We start from the raw sequence: 23,526 nt of genomic DNA, 5'->3' as shown, positions 1-23,526 counted from the left end.
CTGCTGTACCAGCTATGAATTGGCTACGCAGCTGCCATCGTGAGCGAGAGACCAGACGAGTTCTCGTTAAGATACTTTATTGCACTACCAGGTATGGCCGTTACCAGCTCAGGTAAGAAACGTTACACAGGCTGTCAGCTAGTGGCCGCGCCACACTGCAGCGTTGGCAACCCGTTGCAGACTCCATTCAGCACCTGGCGCGGGAGGGGAAACCCGGCCAACTCATAGGCTGGGATTCCCCGCTTCCGCCCCGCCCGAGCTGTGTGAGAGGCGGGGACAATAAAGCAGGCCCAGGTAGCCCCCTCCCTCCATTAGAGGGGTAGACGCCTCCAACTGCGACATCAGCCGCAGAGGAGACGGGCGACCTGTTCCCATCGCACTTCCGCCACAGTCCCCAGCACCGGGCATGGCGAGGGCTGCCGGGAAGAGCAGCTCGGCGCTAAGCGGAATTGCGGGTCAGGGGCGGAGTCACCCCAGAAACGGGGCGGTGACGCACGCCCGGCTCCACCCCCCTCTTTCCTTAGCCGTTGGCAACGGCGCTTTTTGCTTTTTCCTCTTCCACCCCCGGGCTCTCGCACTCGCTGTAAGTTCCGTATCCGGCGTGGGACGCGTCACTTCCTGCTTACGCCGGCGCTCTCTCTTTCCCCCTCTCCCCGGACCCGGATGGTGACTGGTGGCGGCCGCTGGGACTGTCACTGAGCGGTTCCCCGGGCCTGTTGTCCTGAGCGGTGGCAGCAGCCGGGAAGATGGCTGATGCGGCGGCGGCTGCGGGGGCCTCATGCTCCTCGGCGGCAGCCGCTGGCCCTGGATCGGTCTCCGCTGCGCCGGGCCCCTGCGAGTGGCTGCTGCTGCGGGACGGCTGCCTGCGCTGCGACGCCGACGGGCTCTGTAGCCTCTGCTACCACCCGGCTCTCAACGCCATCCTGGCCGTGACCGCCCGCGGCGCCATCAAAGTCATCGACGGTACCTCGGGGGCCACGCTGCAGGCCTCGGCGCTCAACGGTAAGTCCCGGCCTGGGCCGGCGGGAGGCGCCGGCGGAGCCAGCCCGGGCTCCGGCCCGTGGGGTAGGGGCTCCGTGAGAGCCAGGCCACGCTCGGCAGAGTCTGGGCGGGAGGTGGCCTCGGAACAGCTGGCGATGGGCTGGGAGTCGGGCCCGGTGGCAGGTGGGAAGGGGGCTGTGATGGGCCGGCTGCCGGCATCTTTTTCTCCTGGTTGGTCCGCCGCCTGGCTGAGCGGCGGGGGCGATGCGGTGCGGCGCCTGTTTCGGTTAGTTACTAGGGCCCCGGTTCGCCTGTGCCTGGGAGGTAACCGGGGGTAGGGGCTGGGAGTCGCACCCTCAGGCCCGGTCCTGGTCCTGGCCCTGCTCCCCTATCCAAGGAAACGGGGGATCCCAGCCAGTCCCGCCGAGACGGGCCGCTGCCCGGTTAAAAACCTGTGGGGGGAGGGGCGTGGGCGGCAGGTGGGCTCCGCTCGGTATCTTCGGCCCCTCGGGCTCCTCCTGAGCTTTCCTGCCTCTGTTGATCAAACCAGATAAATCCTTACTTTCCTCAGAGGCTTATGGTCAGGGGCAGCGCCGTGGCCAGCACTAAAACTTCCTTGTTCTTGGAAAATAAAATACACACCGTTTACTGATGAGGTGCCAGTGGAGCATCTGTCTTAGCGTTATTAAAGGAATAAAGCTAAACAGTTGAGAAACAAAGTGGATTATGTGATGGAGTGCCCTTGATTTCTTCTTTTATTAATTTAGTTGCTGCTTTGTCAGTAATGCGCAGTGAGGGCTCCCAGTTAATAGTACAAACCTGCTAGATTGTATAGGGCTTTACTTTAATCTTTATTGATGAAGATGTCAGTTACTGTGTGGTGCTAACTGAGTCTTGATCTAAACTATTATAAATCCAGATACTTAGTTTATGCTATAGGTCATGTTAGTGAAATTTATTTTAGATTGAGAAGTAATGTTTGACTTCTGTTCCAAATCAACTTTAATGTCAAACCACTTTAGATTCAAAACCCTCCTGAGGTTTTTCTGAGGGCGTCTGTGCTCCTTGATTCTCATTGTTGATAACAATACTGTTTTTACCATTATGTTAAAAAGCTCTTGCTATTCACTGCATTTGTGGACGTAAGAGTTCAACACTTTCTCTAATAATTATCCACTCTTTCCTTTGTTTTGGTTTTCTGTCCTGGTTAGGAAACTGATCTTTGTAAAATAAGTTCAGTGTATGAAGATTAGATCAGTATCCCGGTTCATGAATTATCCTTCAAACAGCAGCAGAATGAAATCCTGTCAGAATATTCTATAGTTTGGGGAAATAATCTTTAATATATAAAAATCTAATTCTAATATGTTACTATACTTCTGCTTTCACTGTTGATTTTAAAATTACGTGGTTAGGTTTTATTAAGAGGACTTCCTTCTTTTGAGATTTTGGTGATCACTACCAAAGAAAGTATTGATGGCTGTATACAGAATTTAGCTTACTCCTATACTGGTTTCCCACAAATTTTGCCAATTAGGCTTGGGTAATAAATACACTTTCTCATTGAATATTAGCAATTAAATTATAAGATTGAACTTCACAAGTGAGCAAAGGTTAGAAATCTGCTCTCACTTTTCTTTCATAGAAAAATACATAATTGCTAAATGGTAATGATCTCAATTCTTAAGTCTCTCATTTACTAAGTATCAGTTTTTCATCTATGATGATCCATCAGTGGCAACACAATTGCAAAGTTGCCACTGACTGCTTAGTTTGGCCTGGAGAACCTTTATTCTTTTTTGAGTAATTGTCAACATGGATTCCACTTCCAGTGTGCATATGCCTGAGATCAGATTCTTTTTGGCTAGTAATGCCCATTGGGATTGCATTTATGCCTTGGATGTCCTTGTGCCACTTTACCTGGGGGAGTACAAAGGATAGAGTGGACCTAATTGGCCTTAGTTCCTTCTTGCTGTCTATAACAGAGAGATGGAACCTCTGCAGCTGCCCCTTTCTCTGTGCACTGTAAAATCTCATTAGTCTAGGCAGTGGTAAATTTTTTTTGCTCTGTTTGTATAGCACCTAGCACCGTGGGATCTTGACCTATTACTAGGGTCCGTAGGTGATATGGTAATATAAATTAACAATTTTTTTTTTTTTTTGTTCTCAGATTTTGGGAAAAGGATCTTACAAGAGAGATCCTCTAAATCTATTATATCAGGACTTCAGCCATAGTGCCTGAAACAAATTCCTTGGGATTTAAAACTTGCCCTTTTTGTGGGGCCATTATCCCATGCAGTGCTAGGCACTCTAGATGCATCCCTTGCCTTGCAAAGAGACCCATCCCTGAAGGGTATTGGATATATCGCTCCTTCTCCAAGAGGACACACACAGCAAGGAGTGCCCCTTTTCAGAGCCTGAGGCAAAAGATTCTGCCAAGCCTGAACAGTCACTTTTGACTAGTGCTTCTTTGAACTGGAGCTCTACTGCCAACTCCCAGGTTCACTTTTCAGGAGATTGAACCCCTTGACTACTGACAGTGGCAGAGCTCACCCCCACTCTCCGTTGTCATCAAAGAAGTGTAGAAAGGTACGTTGCTTCCAGCATGAGTGTAGGCATAGGTCATTCTCTCTGGTGTCTAGTAGAATGAGACACAAGATCCATCATGTCTCTGTCTCCGTTTATGCTCCTCTTCTGAAAGGCAGTTCACTACCCAGAGTGGGTCCTTTTGGTGCATCAGCACTGGCTGCTTACCAAGCACTCCGAGTACCACCAGAAACTTTAATCTTAATTTCCTCTGATACCAGTGCTCTTGGTATTGATAACCTCTGTGCCTATAATGCTGATCTCCTGCACAGACTTTTTCAGTGCCTTAGATGTTCTCTATGCTGAAGGATCTCTGTGACCACACAACCAGAGCCCCATTGCTCTCCTTGTCGGCTGTTTTAACCTGTGCTTTTTAGAAGTGCTATTGCCTTGGTCCCAGTGAGAGATCCTGTTCATGTTGTGGGTAGCATTTGAGAATACCCTTTAACAACAGACAGGCTAGCTCTCCCAACTGCCCTGGAAGAAGAATGATAGATGCTTTGAAGATTCTAGTGGAAATGCTGCAAGAAAAATCCCACAAATTACAAATTTAGCTCTCCTCCATGCTTATTAATGAAGGATTGTTGGAATTGGCCAAGCATCTCTGGGACCAGACAATTCTAGCATTTGGATCTGGTGAACCTCTCAACATAGTCTTTGATCATATTACATGTTCTATCGGACCTGGGTTTAGCAAAATAGAGGTCTGATATTACACCCAGTTCCAACATTGTTATATCTGATAGACTGGATGCTGGCTGGTTAACTGCCAGTGAAATAAATTGTTTAGCTGAAGTCCAGAATATTTTAGCATGTAGCTGAAAAACGTCTACTAGACTGACTTGTGCAGCAGAATAGAAGAGGTTTTCTATTTGAGCAGCAGTGTGTCACCTGTCTTCTTTGGAACCCCTATTTCTGCTATTCTGGACTATCTGCTCATTGTAAAACATTTCAGACTGTCCATCAGCTCTGTTAAGTAAGCTTGCGTGCAGTATCCTCACATCATTCTCCAAGTCAGTCATACTAAATGTTTGCATGCTATTCTTGAATGAGATCCTCAGGGAATCAACCACATTTCCCTCCATTTGGGATCCCTTTCCTTCCTGGGACCTCAACATGATGTTAAGTGACCTAATGGGACCTGCTTTTGAGCCCCTAGTGACTTAGTCTTCATAGACAGGTGAGTAGAAATAATGCCTTTTTAGTGGTCAGAACATCAGCTTAGCGGGTAGGGGAAATCCAGGCCCTTATGGCTGGTTCACTCTACGTGATATTCCATAAAGATAAGGTGACTTTTAGGCCTCACCCCAGTTTCCTGACTAAAATTGTTCACAATTTTCATTTGAATCGGTTGATTGACCTCCCAGTTTTCTTTCCAAGCCCCACTCAATTGAGAGGGAAAGCCAAACTGCATACCCTTGATGTGGTTGGGGCCTTTTCATACTAACTAGATGAGACAGGGCCCTCCAGAGGTTTCCCTAGGCTGTTTTTAGCCTTTGCAGATAGGGTAAAGGTTGCCCAAATGGGTATCTAACTATAGGTCCTGTTATGAGAGAGCTATCTTATATCCACATATGCTGCTTAGCTCTCATTCCACTGGGGCTCAGGAAGTTTCTGTGGCTTCTCTAAGGGTCATCTCTATTCCAGAAATTTGCAGGGTAGCACTACATGGTGATCAGTCCACACTTTACCCAGCACTATTCCTTAGTTGAGGCTTGAAGAAGAGATGCCCACTTAGATAGAGCTGTCCTACAATCCTTGTTTTAAATATCACTCCTAGCACTCACTCCCTGACTCAAGTCACTGCTTGCTAGTCACCACGGATGGAATCCACATGGACAATCATACCAAGAAGGAGGAACAGATACTTACCTTCCAAGGATTGTGGATCTTTGAGATATGTTGTCCATATGGAATCCGCAACATGCCCCCCTTCCTTGCTTCATCGGAGTCCCATAGCAACAGGATTTTGTACTCTCAAAGAAATTGAGGGACAATTGTCCCTGGTCTGCCCTTTATGCCTTTGGGGGTTATTTCTGAGCAGAGAGGGTGTCCAGGGCACAGATGTGATTCTAATGGACACTGCTAGCCGGAAAGAAGGGCTATCTCTTGCATGCCTGGGGAGTATGTCTGCATCAAAAGTGGAATCCCTATGGACAACCATCTCGAAGAACCACAGTTATTGCAAGGTAAATTATTATTCTTTATGACTGACAAGGATGATGCACAAGAAGAAATAGAACTTTGCCTGCCTAATTTACACGTGTTTAGTTGGAAGTTTTTTAAAAAAGAGGGTTTTATTTATTTTTAACTGATAAAATAAACTTACAACTCCATTATGCCACTGTTAAAATAAATATATTTAGGGTTATGTAACTGGAATTAAATTAAACCACTACAGTCAACATATTATAAAACTTTTGTACAGAGGACTACTTTAACTTGATACAAAATGTAGCAAATAAATGACGTACTTCTGATTTGCTTTTCATTCTGAAGGATTCAAAAACAGTCTCCAAACTCTGTGAGTACGCTTATCCTCCAGTTAAACACTGTCAAAGCAGCAAAGAGTCCTGTGGCACCTTATAGACTTACAGATGTTTTGGAGCATGAGCTTTTGTGGGTGAATACCCACTTCGTCAGATGCATGTCATGTTAAACACTGTCATGCTTCTAAATGAAGGTAACTATTCTGTGTCCTCAACTTAAACTAGGGAAAACATAGGTAAATATTTTCCTCAGTTACAGCAACTTTAGAGAATTTAGGTAAGTGCAAAACAAGTTACTGAAATGTGTATCTGGCCGTTAGGCAAGGTTTAACACCTCTTACTTTTGTGAAAAGCTCCTAAAGAGGTAGTTGTAGCTGTGACACTGACAAAAACCAATGTGTAACTTTGGCAAGGGATAGTGTGTATGCAACAAAATTGTGCTTGACTTTGAGCTTTCATTGGAGGGAAAAGTATCCAATTCTCATGATTTTAGAGGCAACCTTGCCTGTGTGAACCAAGTGTAAATCAAAAGTGTTTTTCTGGTCTTATACCAAATTTCTCTAATGTAGATCTTTCCCAAAATTTAATGACTGTAGTCCCTCTAAAATGCCTGTAATACTCCTCATGTCAGCTCATACTTCCAGTGTTGCACATGCATTATAACCATTGTTTGCATTAGATTTATTTCAAGTAAGGCTAACTGCCATGTGCACCTTAGTCTCTAATCTTGGTCAAGATTGCTGGTGTAATAGCTCCAGTAGCTCACTTGCAAGCTATGCACACAGGGAACAAGATCTTCTTGTGCCACATTTTTCACCACTTGTATTGCAAACTTAACTTGGTGACATTTCTCAACATAAACTATCAATATTGTCAGCTGGTCTCAAGCTGATGTTTGATTCGATTGGGCAGAGAAAAAGATCCAGGGCCAGTTGAACTGGAGCATATTGAAAACCCAGCTGTACGTGAGGAAGCATATTCAGGATTGCCAAGCTATGCCTTGACAAGATAAGGACTTATTAGGATATCTTCAAAATCACTTAGGGATTTAGTTGCATGAGCCCTGTTGAATATTAGTGGAATTTGTGCACCAAAGTGCCTTTTGAAAATACCACTAAAGGTCCTATGCAATAAGGCAAAGAAAAACATTGGTCTGGTTTCAGGTGTAAAGCTTAATCATTAAGGGACTGGACCAAATCCTGTGCACTTGCTCTACATGACATGGAGGCTGCTTGTGATGTGGGGGTGGGGAGAGGATGGCTAAGTGGTGGTGATAAAAGGAAAGCAGCACCTCCACATGCTGGGTGAATCATGGGGGTTTATAAGGAGCTAAACAAGAGATGCCCAATCTGTTCCTGGGGCTTCAGGATCCCTTTAGGATAGATATTAGGGCTGTTGATTAATTGCAATTAACGCACATGATTAACTCTCAAATTAATCACAATTAAAAAAATTGATCAGTTTTAATTGCACTGTTAAATAATAGAATCATTACAATTTATTAAATATTTTTGGATATTTTTCTATATTTTAAAATATATTGATTTCAATTACAATACAGAATACAAAGTGTATAATGCTTTATATTTTTTTCAAATATTTGCCCTGTAAAAATGAGAAACAAAAGAAATAGTATTTTTCAATTCACCTCGTACAATACCATAATGCAATCTCTTTATTGTGAAAGTGAAACTTACAAATATAGATTTTTGTTTTTTGTTTTGTTTTTGTTATGTAACCAAGGTGATTTAAATCACTAGTCAGGAAGACTTGATTTAATCATGGATTTCTAAATAAAAGTGCATTCTTGTTGGCTGTTATAATGCTAATACATATTCTTTACAACACAGAGATAGATGTAGGTTTCATATTTAGAAGGCACACACTATACATTTTTAAAGTGTTTTATTTTGAAAACTTTTCTGATTTAGTTTTACAGCCCTATCAGAGAATGAATGATTGTTTGGTTATTTCATTTACCAAAGGTAATTGAAGCAGATAGTTCTCCTCCCAGTGACTTCATAAATACCTCCAATTCAACAGGTTAATCATTAATATTTGAAGGATTTTCTTGCCATGCTGTATTAGGAGGAGTACATCACCAGACAGACATTTTAAATGGTTTTATTTAACTAAAATAACAATGTTACATATTCTGGATTTTTTCTTCAACAGAAAACATATTATATTTTAACAAAACAAGCATGTGAATTTTTGAATTTAAACATTCAAGTTTTTTTAAAATCATTTTTTTTGGGGTGGTAAAATTGTTAACTAAAATAGTTAAATGAAATATTTTAAAAAATAAATAAATCTACTATGTCAGCCAGGTCAACATGAGAAACTTAAAATATTGACTTCTGCAGCTTACTGTTGTCTTCACCTTCATTTTCCTGTGTGTTCATAATCTGGAAAAGAAAAACAAGCTTTCCTGCTTTTTCAGGTTCCAAACAACTTCTCAGTTTGGAATGAATTAGTCCAAAGGAAGAAAATATTCTTTCTACACCAGTAGAAAAAGCTACTGCTGTTAAAAGTGAGATTATCACTTCAACGGTCTCTGAATCCAAGTGCTTAAGTGACTTCCACCAGTACACTGGGGTGACTTTCTTTCAAACATATATTTCCAAGTTGTCTCTTTTATGGTCTGCTGCCATTATAGGTATTCCCTTCTAGTGAGAGAATGGTATGATAGATCTCAAATCAATGAAGGCTATCCCCAGGAAGACCGTAAGACTTCTGGAATATGCTGCTCAAACAGTTTCACTTTTATTTCTGTGGCCTGTTCCTCCCTTCTCACATTTATCTCCAAACTTCTTCTCCTTGTCCAGATCTGTTCTGCCCCCAACAATCTTCTGTTCATTGAACTTTCTGAAACTTCACACTTTTAGCGAGAGGGATGGGATTGACTGTGTGTACACAAATTTGCAGAGGGACAATAGAGCTGAGGTCTGTTATTTCTCACCTCTATATATTTAAAAACATATTTTTGCTGTTAACAAGCATGTTATCTCTGGAGACACAAATCCCCAGTTTGAGAACTGCAAAACTAAGCATCTCTGATGGTATCTTCTAGACTGAGCATTGAGTCCTATTGGTGTAGATAGAAAGATTAACCCAAATAATGTACAGAAACCCCCGGAACCCCATAAAATTGGGTCCCTAATCCATGAAATATTGGAACTCATAAAACTTTTTTTAAACATTACATGAATATATTGTCTCATTCTATAGAATTTATAATCTCTATTCCATGATAAGATCTTTCAGCTATAATCTTTAGATTGCTTTTTGAGGGGAAAAAAGCATGTTATAAAAAAATCCAATTTAAATAAAAATCAGATTTTAAAAAAAATTGATTTTTATCCACCTTGTATGTAACTTCACTCAAAAACAAAACAGTTTAGAACTTTAGAGCCTACAAGTCCACTCAGTCCTACTTCTTGTTCAGCCAATCTCTAAGACAAACAAGTGTGTTTACATTTGTGGAGATAATGCTGAAAGTGAGAACAGGCATTTGCATGGCATTGATGTAAATGCCTTTCAATGCTGGCTACAAACCAGATATGCTAAACATTCGTATGCCCACCCCGCCTGCTTCAGCCACTGTTCCAGAGGACAGACATCCATGCTGATGGTGCTTGTTTAAAAAATAATGCGTTAATTAAATTTGTGACTGAACTCCTGAATAGTATGTCTCCTGTTCTGTTTTACCCGCATTCTGCCATATGTTATAGCAGTCTCGGATGATGGCCTAGCACTTTTTAAGACTTTCACTGCAGATTTGACAAAATGCAAAGAAGGTACCAATCTGAGATTTCTAAAGATTGCTACAGCACTTGACCCAAGGTTTAAGATCAACAGTGCCTTCCAAAATCTGAGAGGAATGAGGTGTGAAGCATGCTTTCAGAAGTCTTAGAAGAGCATCAGTCCAATGTGGAAACTACAGAATCGGAATCACCAAAAAAGAACAATCAACTTTGTGCTGGTGGCATCCTGCTCAGATGGTGAAAGTAAACATGCATCAGTCTGCACTTCTTTGGATTGTTATCGAGCAGAACTCCCTCGTTAGCATGGACGCATGTCCTCTGGAATGGTGGTTGAAGCGTGGAGGGACATGAATCTTTAACGCATCTGGCACATAAATATCTTGCGATGCTGGCTACAACAGTTCCATGTGAAAACCTGTTCTCGCTTTCACGTAACGTAGTAAATAAGAAGTCGTCAGCATTATCTCCTGCAAATGTAAAAAAACTTCTGTCTGAGTGACTGAACTTGTAGGCTCTAAAGTTTTACATTGTTTTGTTTTTGAATGCATTTTTTTGGGGGTACATAATTCTTACTGGGATATGTAAGGGTTAAGTAGAGACCTGGGAAACAGCAGGTGTGCTGGTATGGTATTAGGGAGTAAAGTCACAGGCAGACGCCATTTCTTCGCTTAATAGATAAGTGTCATCCTTCCCCCTCCCGTTCATCTTGTTGGGAATAAAGAAGTGTTGCAGCTGCATAAAAAAAGTTGTCTAAAGGATACCTTTTTGTGTAAAGAACTGTTATCTCCCCCTCCCATCCTTTCCCAGCTACATAAATGAGAACTGCTCGTGGCCTCCTCCTTCCTCCCCATAGAACTGCTAATTAAGGGAATTTGTAGCAACAGACACTACAAAGAACTGTATTTTCAAGGTAAAAATATCTGTATAAAATGCATAATGCTGTAATCAGTCAATAGGGGTGGATGTTTTTGTTACTTAAGGGTTTTTGGGGTACAGATGCTCCCCGACTTACGCGGGCATTCCATTCTGGAACTCCTTGCATAACTCGAATTTTGTGTAAGTGGGAAACATATCTCTGACCATTACGCCCAAACTGCCTCCCCCCTCCTATTTCTAGCTTATAGAACTTTTTCCGTAAGATCAGATTTGTGTACGTCCGGTTTACGTAACTCGGGGAGCATATGTATTGTAACGGATGTAGGAGTGTGCGTGCAACCTAAACAAAAAGAGCGTGCTGTAACTAATTTAGTGCTTACTGGACAATTGGGTCCAGGGGAACAAGTATCACAATAAAGGATTCCATCTGCTCAATCTACCTCTGGGTCAACCTGCTGCTCCTCTTTCTAACAGTTCTACATTTTAGAAGTTCAACTTTCATGATAAAGAAATTGTATTACAGTATTTGTATGAGGTGAACTGAAAAATACTATTTCCTTTGTTTCTTTATAGCACAAATATTTGTAATTAAAAAAAATGTAAAGTGAGCACTGAACTTTGTATTCTGTGGTATAATTGAAGTCAATATATTTAAATATTTTACGATGTTTTCTATATTTTCAAACAGTTTTCTATTATTGTTTAATAGTGTGATTAATCACGATTAACTTTTTAAATTTCATGACAGCCCTAATAGATATTCATTATCCTAACTAGCAGAGGAGATGGCAGCCTGTCCATTTTAGCAGGAGGAGGGAGTGTGTAAGGGGATCCTTTGCAGATAGTCTTCAGCCCTTTATTGTGAAACTTATTGTACAGATTTGGGGATAGACAGAGTTTTGCAGGTTCTTACGAATATCACAGCATTTGTAAAAGGCTGGACATAGCTTCACGTGAGGGTACTTCCTCTACTCTGCCAGCACTTGTTCCATTAGTGGCATCTGCAAAACCCATTGCCTGGTCAGTCTCCCTAATAACTGCCAGGAATTTTCGTTCCCTCAGGTGCATGGGACATCGCTGCCAGTCAGGCTGGAAGTGCTCAGCATGGCATACACAGCAGCTGTCTGAATATGATTGGGTAGGATCCGAAATTGTGACCAAATAGGTGACCCAGAATGGGGATGTGGTTCCATCAGTGCTCTCGGTTTGGGCAGCCTAGCTGTATGATTTGTGGCACACTTGCTATCTTAATCACCTACACCACAACAGCACTCCCTCTCTGGGCTTTCTGACCCAAAATTGGTTGCCTCTGTTGAGGGGAACACTCAGTTTCATGGTTTTGGTATTGCAATGTCAGCTAGCTCCCCATAGAGGTACAGAAAAGCCTCCTTTCCTCATCCTGAAGTTCTAGACCTGGTTCTGCTTATCCTTGATCCCTAGCACAACTTAGTTCCTGCACTCTTTGGTTGCTCCATTCCCTAACACGGGGGCAGTCTCTCAATAACAATGTCTCTTAAATTTGAAGGTCTCCATTCATACTTGGCAGGGGGAAGGAATGTTTGTTTCCAGCCTCCAGCTTCTTGGGAGCTGCAAGAGGAAGGCTCTTTGCACTGGAATCCTTCCTTTCTTCATAGGTCTGAGGCTTTCTCCCCTGTGAATAACTCCAGTGAAATGCATGACTTTGTGAACACTAGTCAGTGGAATAGCTGAAACTTGTGGGCTCGCAGCATAATACAACTACCATAGGTTAAAGGGTATTTTGAAGCAAGCAACTATGTTTTTGACTGTTTTCACCATGTCTTCCTGTTCTGAAAGGGGAGTTGCACCAGTGATTTGAAGATTTCTAGAATTTTGTAACGTTACTTTGCAGTTCCAAATTAAAGGCTTAATAACTTTTATATTGACGTTATGGGCGTTGTTTTGGTATTTACCATGCACTAGATTAGTGATCCCCAAGCTGTAGGGTGTGCCCCACAAGGGGTATGTGGTGCAGTGTTTACCGGGGCATGTGGTGGGGTCCAAGCCAACCCTCATGGGGGTTGGGAAGGGGAGAGAGTGTCACCCTGCCCCCAAGCCCAGCTGCTGTCCCAGCCAGAGCTCTGCTCTGTCTCCAGGCCAGCTCTGCCTCTAAGCCCAACTTCTCCCCGTCCCCATTTCTGCCCCCAGCTTTGCCTTCAGCCCAAGCTCCTCTGCTGAGTCAATTATGCAGTAGTGGAATGGGGGACATGGACAGATTCTGTTACTGGTAAGGAGAGGGACTATGGGAAAAGTTTGGGCACCACTGCACTAGATCTTGGCAAGGAGCATTCACTATTAAGATTCATGTGTTTCCTTGGTGTGGGTAGAAGTATTAAACTTGTGTAATTTTTGAGAACAGCTCAGTTTTTGGAGTACTCTATCTCAAGCCCTTTTTGTTAAAATAACTTGTTTTTTTGCCACAGGCTCCACCGTGGATCCTGACTTGACCTATTAATTTTCAAGCTGGTCTTACTCGTTTTGGGATGTTGAACAGCATCCAAAATTCAGCTAGAAACAGAACTGCAATTTCAGAGAGGATCTCACTTCTCTATAATGACAACAAGAGCATTAGATAATATTTTTAAAAAGTGGAATGGTTATAGATCCTATAAACTGTCCTGTAAGTGAGAGGGTTTGTAAGAAACTTCCCCTGTTAACATGTTGTTCCTTAATTACTTACTTTGGGGTTTTTGGACCTTCCTCAGATGCACTGGTACTGGCCATTGTGGGTGATGGAATACTCTATTAGATGGATCACTGTTTTCATCCAATATGGAAATTCCTGTAGTGGACACTCCAATTTTACAACAATTGAAACAGAGCATATTTTAGTCAGGAAGGAAAGTGAATATGGCACAGATCTGCTTACTGAACAACAGAAATGAAAATACTGAAATCACTTTTTACTGTCTAACCTGGACATTGATTGATTGAGGTAGGAGTGCTAGGGGGACTGGGGGGATGAGTTGATCTCTAAAGAATAAATCATCATGCTTACACAAGGAGACAGAATTGCACAATGAATCTACATGCTATTTGCTCTCGGATGCTTGCTGCAGGCAGAAAGTTTGCTCTTTGTCATCTTAAGACAGATGTTGACCATAAGCAGGGACAATCCTCCTCTGTACAGGAGAAGAGATTCAACCATAGACAACAAAATCTGCCCCTCAGTTTGGACACTGCTCCTCTTTTTAGTATGCTTCACTTCTCCGAAGGAAGATGCTTAGTGTTTTCCATCCTTTGGCTGCTGGAGTGGGTTTTGCTCTCCCTTCTGCTGCATACATGCCACAATACTTTCTCTTTTCATCCCCAATTTACTGTTGATTTGAGAATGGATCTGTGACTGGATTCAATTTTTCTGTTTTTTGGGAGTACTAGTGCTGTTGGTTTGGACTATCACTCTGCCAGCAGAACACCAGTTTGCCTAATGACTGTAGAACGAAGGCTTGACTCAACTCTTGTTTTGCCTACTCTTGTAAGTCAGGGATGTGTAGGAAAAAATGAGCCATGTCAATACCAAGAGTATAAAGAAACTATTCCATGAACTACTCGCGATTGGGGGTAGAATGCAGGATGGTAATTAGAATGACTGTTTGTAGTGTTCAGTGTTCCATGATTTGCCAACATTTTGAAATATTTTGGAGGATCCAGTTCAAATGATTCCAGGATAATTGAAACTTCCCAAACCCTGGTTCCGGACCTGTGATTCGTAAGAACTTAAATTCTTAATTTTAGACTGTCCTGCTATCACATGGGCATATATAGACCACAGTCCATTTCAGAACTTGGAGCTGAACCTTTGAACTAGTGGAAGTTATTAGTGAGCTCTTGAGAGTTTGGTTTGCAACTTCAGCAGTCTTTGATTGTGGTATCTGTTTCTGTAGGTGTAGGTACAATATGGGATATCATTTAACCAGTTTATTCAAACTCTAGGAACTAAAAGTAGGCTAGTTTTCCTGTTGAACAAAGTCCAAGTGTCAATTGTAAATACCCTTGTAGAGAGTTTTGATCATCCTTTGACAGCAAAAGTTTTTTTCTGCAAAAGTAAACTGAAGGAGTAAAAATATAAAGGATACTTAGTCTGCACTGGAGACTTTTTTTTAGTAGATTTTTAGCCTAATAAAATAGGCTCTAGTATTATAATACATGTTAGTCTATGTGGGTGACAACTATATTTGCAGTTTATGGCATAATGTTGAAGATGTCAAATACTTCTCAATTTTGAACATAACGGTTTTCAATGAGTCCTTGAGACAATTATAAGTTTAAATAAGTGGAATTTACCTTTTAATACTTTTTCTGCTGTCTGTAGAAATGTTTTTTTCCTGTAGAATGATTTATTTTCCTTGGCTGCAGTTGTATTTGTCCATAGACATTTCTCTCTGAGGAACTCCAGCATGTTGGTAAAAGCATAGTTTGCAAGTGCTTGATTTTTTCCGTTTAAAGTGTCCTCTCCTTTTTAGGTCAGCTAGAACTAAGACTTTACAACTCTGATATGATTCAATGGTTCCTGAGGTGGGGCACATGCCCCTCACAGCAAGGATCGGCAAAGGCAGTACATTGACAGACAAACTTATTTAAGGGAACCAGGGGAGTATAGGGGCCCTTGATACCAAAATTCTACTTGATGTAGGCACGTGGCACAATTATTTCAGACTTTATGTATGACTTTAGAACTGTAGGTTTTATGTAGATCACTTTGTGTTGAGGGAGAAACCATAGGTGCTAAGGTGAAGCCATAGTTAGATTATAAATAGAGTAGTTTTCAGGTTAGTAATGGATTAGTTTATTATTTGGAGGAGGAAGTATACAGGAAATTTTGAAGTTGTGGTGGATGGCAGTTACTGAAAACTATGGAGGGACTGTGAGATTTAAAATTAATCTGAAGTGTAATAAAGTGAAGGCAATATGCATTACCTTGCATAAATGTAAAATAATACATATTGGTAAAAATAATTGAAACTACTCAGAAGTTGATGGGATCTGAACTATCAAGTTACGCTGAGGTTGATTGGCTTCTAGTTGTTCTGTTACACATGAAAAGAGAGCACTGTAAAGATGGCAGTTGTAATGTCTTGCACACCTTTTATTTAAATGTCTTTAAATGCTATGTTTAAGTCGTCATTTGAAATTTTTCCTCTCCTGGAAGAAAATATCGTGATGACTATACATGAGTACGGATTATGGTATCTTGTCTAACTGGGACTAATTAGATTGGCTTTAGTCCCTTGCCTTTCCTTCTAGATGGAGAGGGTCAGGAAGGGATCCCCGTGCAACTGTGTACTTTGTCTCCTTCCTCTAAAGCATCAGGGATGGCCAAAGCTGGAGATGGGACATTGAGGGCTGTGTCTCTGAGGTGGTATGGAGCATAGTCTCTTATGTGCTTAGCTGTCTGGTTCTTGCTCAGAATCTAACTGATCACCATATGTGGGGTCAGGAAGGAAATTCCTCCCAAATCAGGTTGGCAGTGACTGGTTTTTTTTTCCACCTTTCTCTGCAGCATGGAGTGTAGGTCACTTGTCAGGATTATCTGGGTGTATCTCAATTAATTCCCTGACATCGCAGGTGCCTCAGGCATTGGTGCACCTATTCTGTGCCTGTGGAACATAATAGTTTAGTCTCCTGTGTGCTGTAATCTTTTGGTGGTTTGGTGCTGGGTTTTGTTGGTGAAGTGTGATATATGCACATATACATATATTTTATTTATTTATATATATAATATATATATATTGTGTGTGTGTATGTATAATATAAAGTATGTGTGCGTATGTATGTAGACTGTCTGAGTAGTGAGCTGGTGGTCCCCTCTGGCCACGGAGAGGCTTCACCTATCTCCAGAGTACTGATGAGCTATTGAGTTTTTAGCTTGATTTATCTCTTCACTGTACAGCTTAATTCCTACCATTAACTTGACCTACAGTCAAGAAGAAGTACTCGTCATCTTAAAGGAATGAATGCAGGGTGTTCATTTGCCACATACCTGCATAAACTAAACTAAGACTTTTACTGAAAGTAAGACTTGATTGACTGCTTTCACTATAGTTCATAAAATGGTCATAGATAATTGTTTTGGCAAGAATACATGAACAGTGTCATTAATCTTAAAGTGACTTTTGCCAGAGGGCACAGTAGCCTTCAAGATATCTGATCATATAGCTATTAAAAAAACTAGTCCCAGACTTCCCCTTCAGCATTAACTTACTGATTCTTTAGCTAATTTTTGTCTCGTGTCCCAAAACACATTTTACTGATTGTTTTAAATAGTTCTGCTTCTCGTAATAGCATTTTCTTCTGTATTTTCCCGTGCAGCTAAACCAGGTGGACGGGTGAAATGTCAGTATATTTCTGCTGTGGATAAAGTTATCTTTGTGGATGATTATGCAGTCGGATGTAGGAAAGACCTCAATGGCATCTTGCTGCTAGACACAGCTCTGCAAACACCTGTTTCAAAGCAAGATGATGTGGTTCAACTTGAATTGCCAGTTACAGAGGTAAGTTCTAAATTGTTAGTATATAATGACTTTGTACTAGAGGTAATGAAATTGTATTGGGTTGTTAATGTAATATTAAAGGATTGCATGCCTAATGGGATAATATTTTAATGTAAGTCACCATAAAGCAGTAATTACCCTCCACCAAAACTTGATGGTGGATAGTCCAAGCTAAAATCTGGGAACAAAAAGGACACATAGCCAGTCCTGCTCGTGCTATCCAGCTGAGGCATTTCAGAAGAGAAACCTGCCCAGCAATCACTAGAGATAGGGACCCATTTCCTGCTCTGTTGTAGTCAACCAAGCAGCGGTTCCTGCTACCCATTCCAAAAACCACTGGCCAGACTATGGAGGTGTTAGATCATGTGCCTTCTAGGCTTTCAAGAACAAGGAAAGAGGGATGAATGGCTAACATGTTGCCTCCGCTAATCAACTAAATTCCCCTTTCTGAGAGGTGATTAAAAACACCACCTGGTCATTGAATACCACTTGAAGGAAGCTTGCCCATCTAGCTCACGATGGAAGGATGAGTCCTGGGGTCTTGTTGAGACTCCGAGTTAAGGTGTGGTGTTAGCACATTAGCTAACATATTTTAAGAGTCCATTGTAGACAGTACAGTATACTTCTAACATGAGCTAAGCTGTTTGAGGAAAGCTAGACTCTTGCAAAATATGTTAGCACATGTTAGATAACGTGTTAACGTGAGACTGTAATTCTTACTCAGCAAAAGGCCCAAGCTGAAAAGAGCTTTCCAAGTCCTCATGCTTACTGCTACACTGCCAATTATATGCAGCGTATATGCCTTCTGGGTGACTACAAAAGCTTGGCTGCTGTCAAGGCTACATATGTAAAAGCAGCAAAGAATCCTGTGGCACCTTATAGACTAACAGACGTTTTGGAGCATGAGCTTTCGTGGGTGAATACCCACTTCCTCAGATGCATGTAATGGAAATATCCAGGGGCAGGTATATATATGTGTGCTAGCAAGCAAGCTAGAGATAACGAGGTCAGTTCAATCAGGGAGGATGAGGCCCTGTTCTAGCAGTTGAGGTGACCTCGTTATCTCTAGCTTGCTTGCTAGCACACATATATATACCTGCCCCTGGATATTTCCATTACATGCATCTGAGGAAGTGGGTATTCACCCACGAAAGCTCATGCTCCAAAACGTCTGTTAGTCTATAAGGTGCCACAGGATTCTTTGCTGCTTTTACAGATCCAGACTAACACGGCTACCCTCTGATACAAGGCTACATATGAGGACCCTAAGGCTATGTCTACACTACCCGCCGGATTGGTGGATAGTGATCGATCTGTCGGGATTGATGTGTCGTGTCTTGTCTAGATGCGATACATCGATCCCTGAACGTGCTCCCCATTGACTCCAGAACTCCACCAGGGTGAGAGGCGGAAGTGGAGTCAATGTGGGAGCGGCGGCCGTTGATCCCGTGCTGCGAGGATGCGAAGTGAGTCGATCTAAGATATATTGACTTCAGCTACGCTATTCTTGTAGCTGAAGTTGCTTATCTTAGATGGATTCTCCTCTTCCCCTCCCCCCCAGTGTAGACCAGGCCTAACTAGCCCAACACACTTCCTTTTCTGGGTTCTGCTCTCGTTTGCTGTGTTGCTTATGATGTGATACAACCAGTATTCAGTTCCATGGCCGTGTCAGTTTCAGCAAGAAGATCCCTGTATCTAAAACAGTGGGTGGTGGACCCTTTTCCAGGGTCTGGACTCTTCTCTTTAAAGACTGTTTGGGAAGGATTTGGCCATCAGCAGGACCAGCTTCAGGGAGTCTAGGGCCTTCTTGCCAAGAAAAAAGCAGGGAATGCTATTTTAATGCAAGAACCATCTGGCATAGTTACCTTTCATTATTAGAGGTGGTAACACCATCCCTAGAGAGCCCCAGGAAATTTTAAACAGGTGTTCCGAAGAGAGCATGGGATCAGGTGGAAGAGTCTCTTCATCCATGGCTGGCCCTGTATTCCCTTGTTATCCTAGGCTTTCACCAGTCTCACACTCTACATTTATTAACTTTTGGTATGATGCGTCTGCAGATCGGGTTCTGTATCTTGTACCCATTTATAATAGACTGGATGTGATTCATTGGCTTGTGACAGCATTGTGAGGCTTTCTGCTCTCTTTCCTTTCACCCAAATGTTCTTTCTAAACTCGTCACATGATATACTCATAAGTTTTCATCTTCTGAAGAGACTCAGGAAGTATAAGGAGCCATGAGGATTTTAGTTTCCTCTTCCTCTGAGGAGCAGCCTTAGCTTGGGAGACTTATTGATTTGCTTCCGTTGTCTGCTGCTCTTTGGGGAGTGAAAACAACGTACATAATAATGGCTGGTAGACAGCAACCCAGAAATCACCCCAGGTGGGTGGCACGATGTGTGTCATTGGAAACTGGTGCTCCTTTTAAATGATCATCTTCAGCTATCTGCCAGCCTGCAAGGTAGCACATGTCATTTGGAAGTATTTTTGTTTTTTCCCAGTTCCAAACTATGAAAGATCTGACAAAACAGTTTCCTCAGAAGATGGCCTGTTAGCATACTGTAGGAACTGTGCAATGTGCTTCACAAATAAAATACATTTCCTGTCTCTGATACCTTGATTTAGATACTGAATCCATCAAGTCTTAAATTTTACAAGAGAGTAGCTTCTGTATCCAGACATTAATTTTGTCTCTTTCCACATGTTTTTAGGCTCAGCAGCTGTTATGTGCTTGCATAGAGAAGGTAGACGTCTCCAGCACAGAGGGATATGACTTGTTCATCACACAGCTGAAAGATGGCTTAAAAAATACCTCACATGAGACAGCAGCAAACCATAAAGTTGCAAAGGTGAAGGAAAGTGTCTCCAAAATTCTCTAACGCTTTCTAAAATAAATAAAGACACTTCATTTCCATTGTATATTTTAAGGGCATTGTAGGTCACTTTTTAATTGCTATACATCAATTCTTATGGGGAAATTGGAATTGCTTAACATCATTTCGCTTAAACTAGCATTTTTCAGGAACATAACTACAATGTTAAGTGAGGAGTTACTGTACGTCTATTCTAATCTAATAGTATAGTTGGTCTGAGCAGCTTCACCAGTCTTCCTAGAATGGCTTTCCTTTCTTAACAAGTATAAAATTCCTTCTTTCTGTTCCTCTGAGGCTTGAGTTTGAGTTGTAGACTTCCTTCTCTACAGTGTAACAGGATTTGTCCTAAAAGAGAGAAGCCTTCCAATTCCTCAGCAACAACAACAAAATGTAATTGAAAGCATTTAACCAATTTTAAAATATTTGCCTAACTCTTCACAGCAACATAAAATAAATATTTATGTAGCATCCATAGGTTAGGCTCTTTACAAGCACTAAGAAAGACCCCAAAGTTTACAGTCATAATACAGAACATAAACAGACAACAGAATGGGTAAAGCAATGCAATACTTTTCAACTTTTAATTGTAATTTAAATGCTTTTGCCCAAGTTGTTTTGACAAGGGGCTGGTCTGTAGTGTTTCAGTCTTAATCCAGGGGATTTGTGTCGATTAACATGCTGTTCTCAGGGACTGACTGGTGGGGCTATTGCTTCAGTATGAAATGCTCTATTGCAGTGATACTCAGACCTCAGTGGTTGAGGAGCCAAATTAGCAATCAGCGTTACCCAAAAGAGCCACAGTAATAGCTGGCTGTAGTACTATACATTCGTATTAAAACAGTATGACGGTAAATATTTTGTGCGTATAATATCCATCCTCTCAGGAAATAAGTTAATATTTCAGTGCAAGTTGATAAGTTAATTGTTTAACATAGTAAAAAGACCCTGATTGGTTAATTTGCACTTGCTGTGTGCTCCACATACTTACAATCAACTAGGTAAAGTAACATAAGAGTACATTTACAAGTGTCCAGTCAACTAGGTAAAGTAACATAAGAGTACATTTACAAGTGTCCAGTCAACTAGGTAAAGTAACATAAGAGTACATTTACAAGTGTCCAAAGGAACCTTTGGACTCTCCTAAAATTGGTGCATTTTGAGTAATCTTTGATTTTATGGAAACTCAGTGTACCTGTTAGTTACCTTTGTTGAAATTCTATATCATACTACCAAAACCATATTGTTTTGCAGTTTACTTTAGCAGTAGGCATATCAATTTACACTTAAAAGTGGACAAATGTTTAGTCCTCTAACAACTTTCCTGATTTCTCTACAAAATGGAATACTGTATCGAAAGCTGAAGATTTAAATAAAGGATGATCTGCCTCTTTAACTTTTAACAAAAAAAGTTTATAAAACATTTAAATATCAGATCTCTATTTCTAAACTATTTTCTGAGTAGGCATCAAACTTGACCTCCAGAGACTTCTGAACAAGTGGTGGTTTAAAAATCCCCACTAAAACTCTACAGAGCACCTGTATAATTTCAAAACTTTTATTTGTAAAATACATTTCTTCAGACATTAAAGACACTTCTAACTGAGAACTAAATTGGGATATAAAAAAGCATATTAAGTTTTAAGGTATCTCATATGTTTTTCCTGCTTTTATAACTCAAATGACTCAACTATGTATTATAATTCACCAAAAAAAAATCTTAATTGAGGCATTTTTAGAGCTCACATTGCTGAGTTTGGCTGTCGTGCAGTATTGAGTGGTATAATCAAATGAGATTACAAACTAATAAAAGCACTCATTTTTCATGAGCTGCAGTTTTAAAAAAATTGAACAAATATTTTTGAGTTTGTGTTTTAGTAAAATTAAACACAAGACTAGGCATTAGTATTTCTTGATTCTTGTTTCTGATTTCCAGGTGAAACATTTGTATTGTAATTTCTTGTAATAACTTGGACAATTTTTCTTAATTCAGTGGGCAACAGTTACGTTCCATCTTCCTCATCATGTATTGAAGTCTGTCGCCAGTGCCATTGTAAATGAACTTAAGAAGATAAATCAAAATATTGCTGCCTTACCTGTAGCCTCCTCTGTGATGGATAGGTTATCTTACCTCTTACCCAGTGCGCGACCAGAACTTGGCGTGGGACCTGGTCGATCTGTGGACAGGTATATTAAAAATGTAATGGTGAATTTTACCTTTTGTCTGGATCAAAGTAGATTCAGATTTCTTCAATAAGGAGAAATTGGATTGATCCATCTGCGAGAAAAGGAAAATGGGGAATGCAGAAACTGGTTAATGTGTAAAGGTTTAGTGCAAATGACTTTTTTTTACAAATTTTGGCATTATTAAATAAAACTACTGCTTCTCCAAAGATACTGTCTCTGTGGATTTATAGCTCCTGAGTGTTACTTCCTTAGTGGAATACTGGTTGAATTCTCCTAGTGCTTAAACTTGTGTGCCATACCCTGCAGAGTATAAATGCTTCCTTTTAAGCCTTCCCAGCACTTCCTTTTCAGCAGCGGATGGAGAAAAGTGGGCTTGCCTGGCTATCACTTGATCTTTTCCTGATTCCAGCAGTTCCTCATTAGGGTTAAGATAATAACTGATACCGGCTTGCCAGTTACGTTGCTATAGTTGTATTTTTTTTTTTTTTTTTTAGGCCATTGCTTAACTTTTGGCATGTTTCTGTACTGGTATTTATTTGGAGTGGAGTGTCAAAACCACTTCCCTCAGCACCTATATTTTTCCTTAATCTTTTCTGCAAGGTTTAACTTCTCCAGGTCCTGCTTATACTGTTGGAATCTCCCAAGTTCACAGCTTGAGTTGATATGACTACAAATTGATGTACTGGCTGTCAGAGTGTTAGTAAAACTATTTCCCCATGTTTATTCCCTCTCCCTCCCCCCCTCCTCCCGACTTATTGTCAATTGCTGCAAATGGACCATTTTGACTACCACTACAAAAAATTTTTCTCTCCTGCTGGTAATAGCTCACCTTATCTGATCATTCTTGTCAGTCTGTATGGTAACGCCCCATTGTTTTGTGTGTGTGTGTGTGTGTGTGTGTATGTATGTATATCTCTTCCTACTGTATTTTCCACTGCATGCATCCGATGAAGTGGGCTGTAACCCACGAAAGCTTATGCTCAAATAAATTTGTTCGTCTCTAAGGTGCCACAAATACTCCTGTTCTTTTTCAGGTACAGACTAACAAGGCTGCTACTCTGAAAAGTGTTATGAGAGTCGTTTACATGTGTTTTGGTAGACATCATAGCACATACATTCGCTCATATACCTAGTATAGACCACCAAACTTAATTCTTAAGCACAACAATACTACAATACTGTTTTTATACTACAGTTTCACAAATAAAGAGCTATTTAGTGTCTTCACTTGGCAGCAGAAAACTCCTTGGACTGATTTTTGGAG

At 41.2% G+C, this 23,526-nt stretch overlaps 1 protein-coding gene across 1 annotated transcript in view; it reads left to right on the top strand.

Moving 5' to 3' along the window:
• Window positions 1-648: 648 nt before the first annotated feature.
• Window positions 649-23,526, top strand: part of BIRC6 (baculoviral IAP repeat containing 6) — a 349,123-nt gene continuing 326,245 nt past the window's right edge. Inside the window, 6 exon segments of the mRNA XM_050951314.1 lie at window positions 649-680; window positions 682-742; window positions 744-1,002; window positions 17,027-17,208; window positions 19,917-20,054; window positions 22,069-22,262. Of these exon segments, the coding sequence (XP_050807271.1) occupies window positions 664-680; window positions 682-742; window positions 744-1,002; window positions 17,027-17,208; window positions 19,917-20,054; window positions 22,069-22,262 (851 nt within the window). The 5' untranslated portion in view covers window positions 649-663.

Source organism: Gopherus flavomarginatus, chromosome 4, assembly GCF_025201925.1.
Source record: "Gopherus flavomarginatus isolate rGopFla2 chromosome 4, rGopFla2.mat.asm, whole genome shotgun sequence".
Classification (NCBI taxonomy): domain Eukaryota; kingdom Metazoa; phylum Chordata; order Testudines; family Testudinidae; genus Gopherus; species Gopherus flavomarginatus.
The sequence above is the reverse complement of the archived record's forward strand: the minus strand, read 5'-3'. Positions and strand labels throughout refer to the sequence as shown.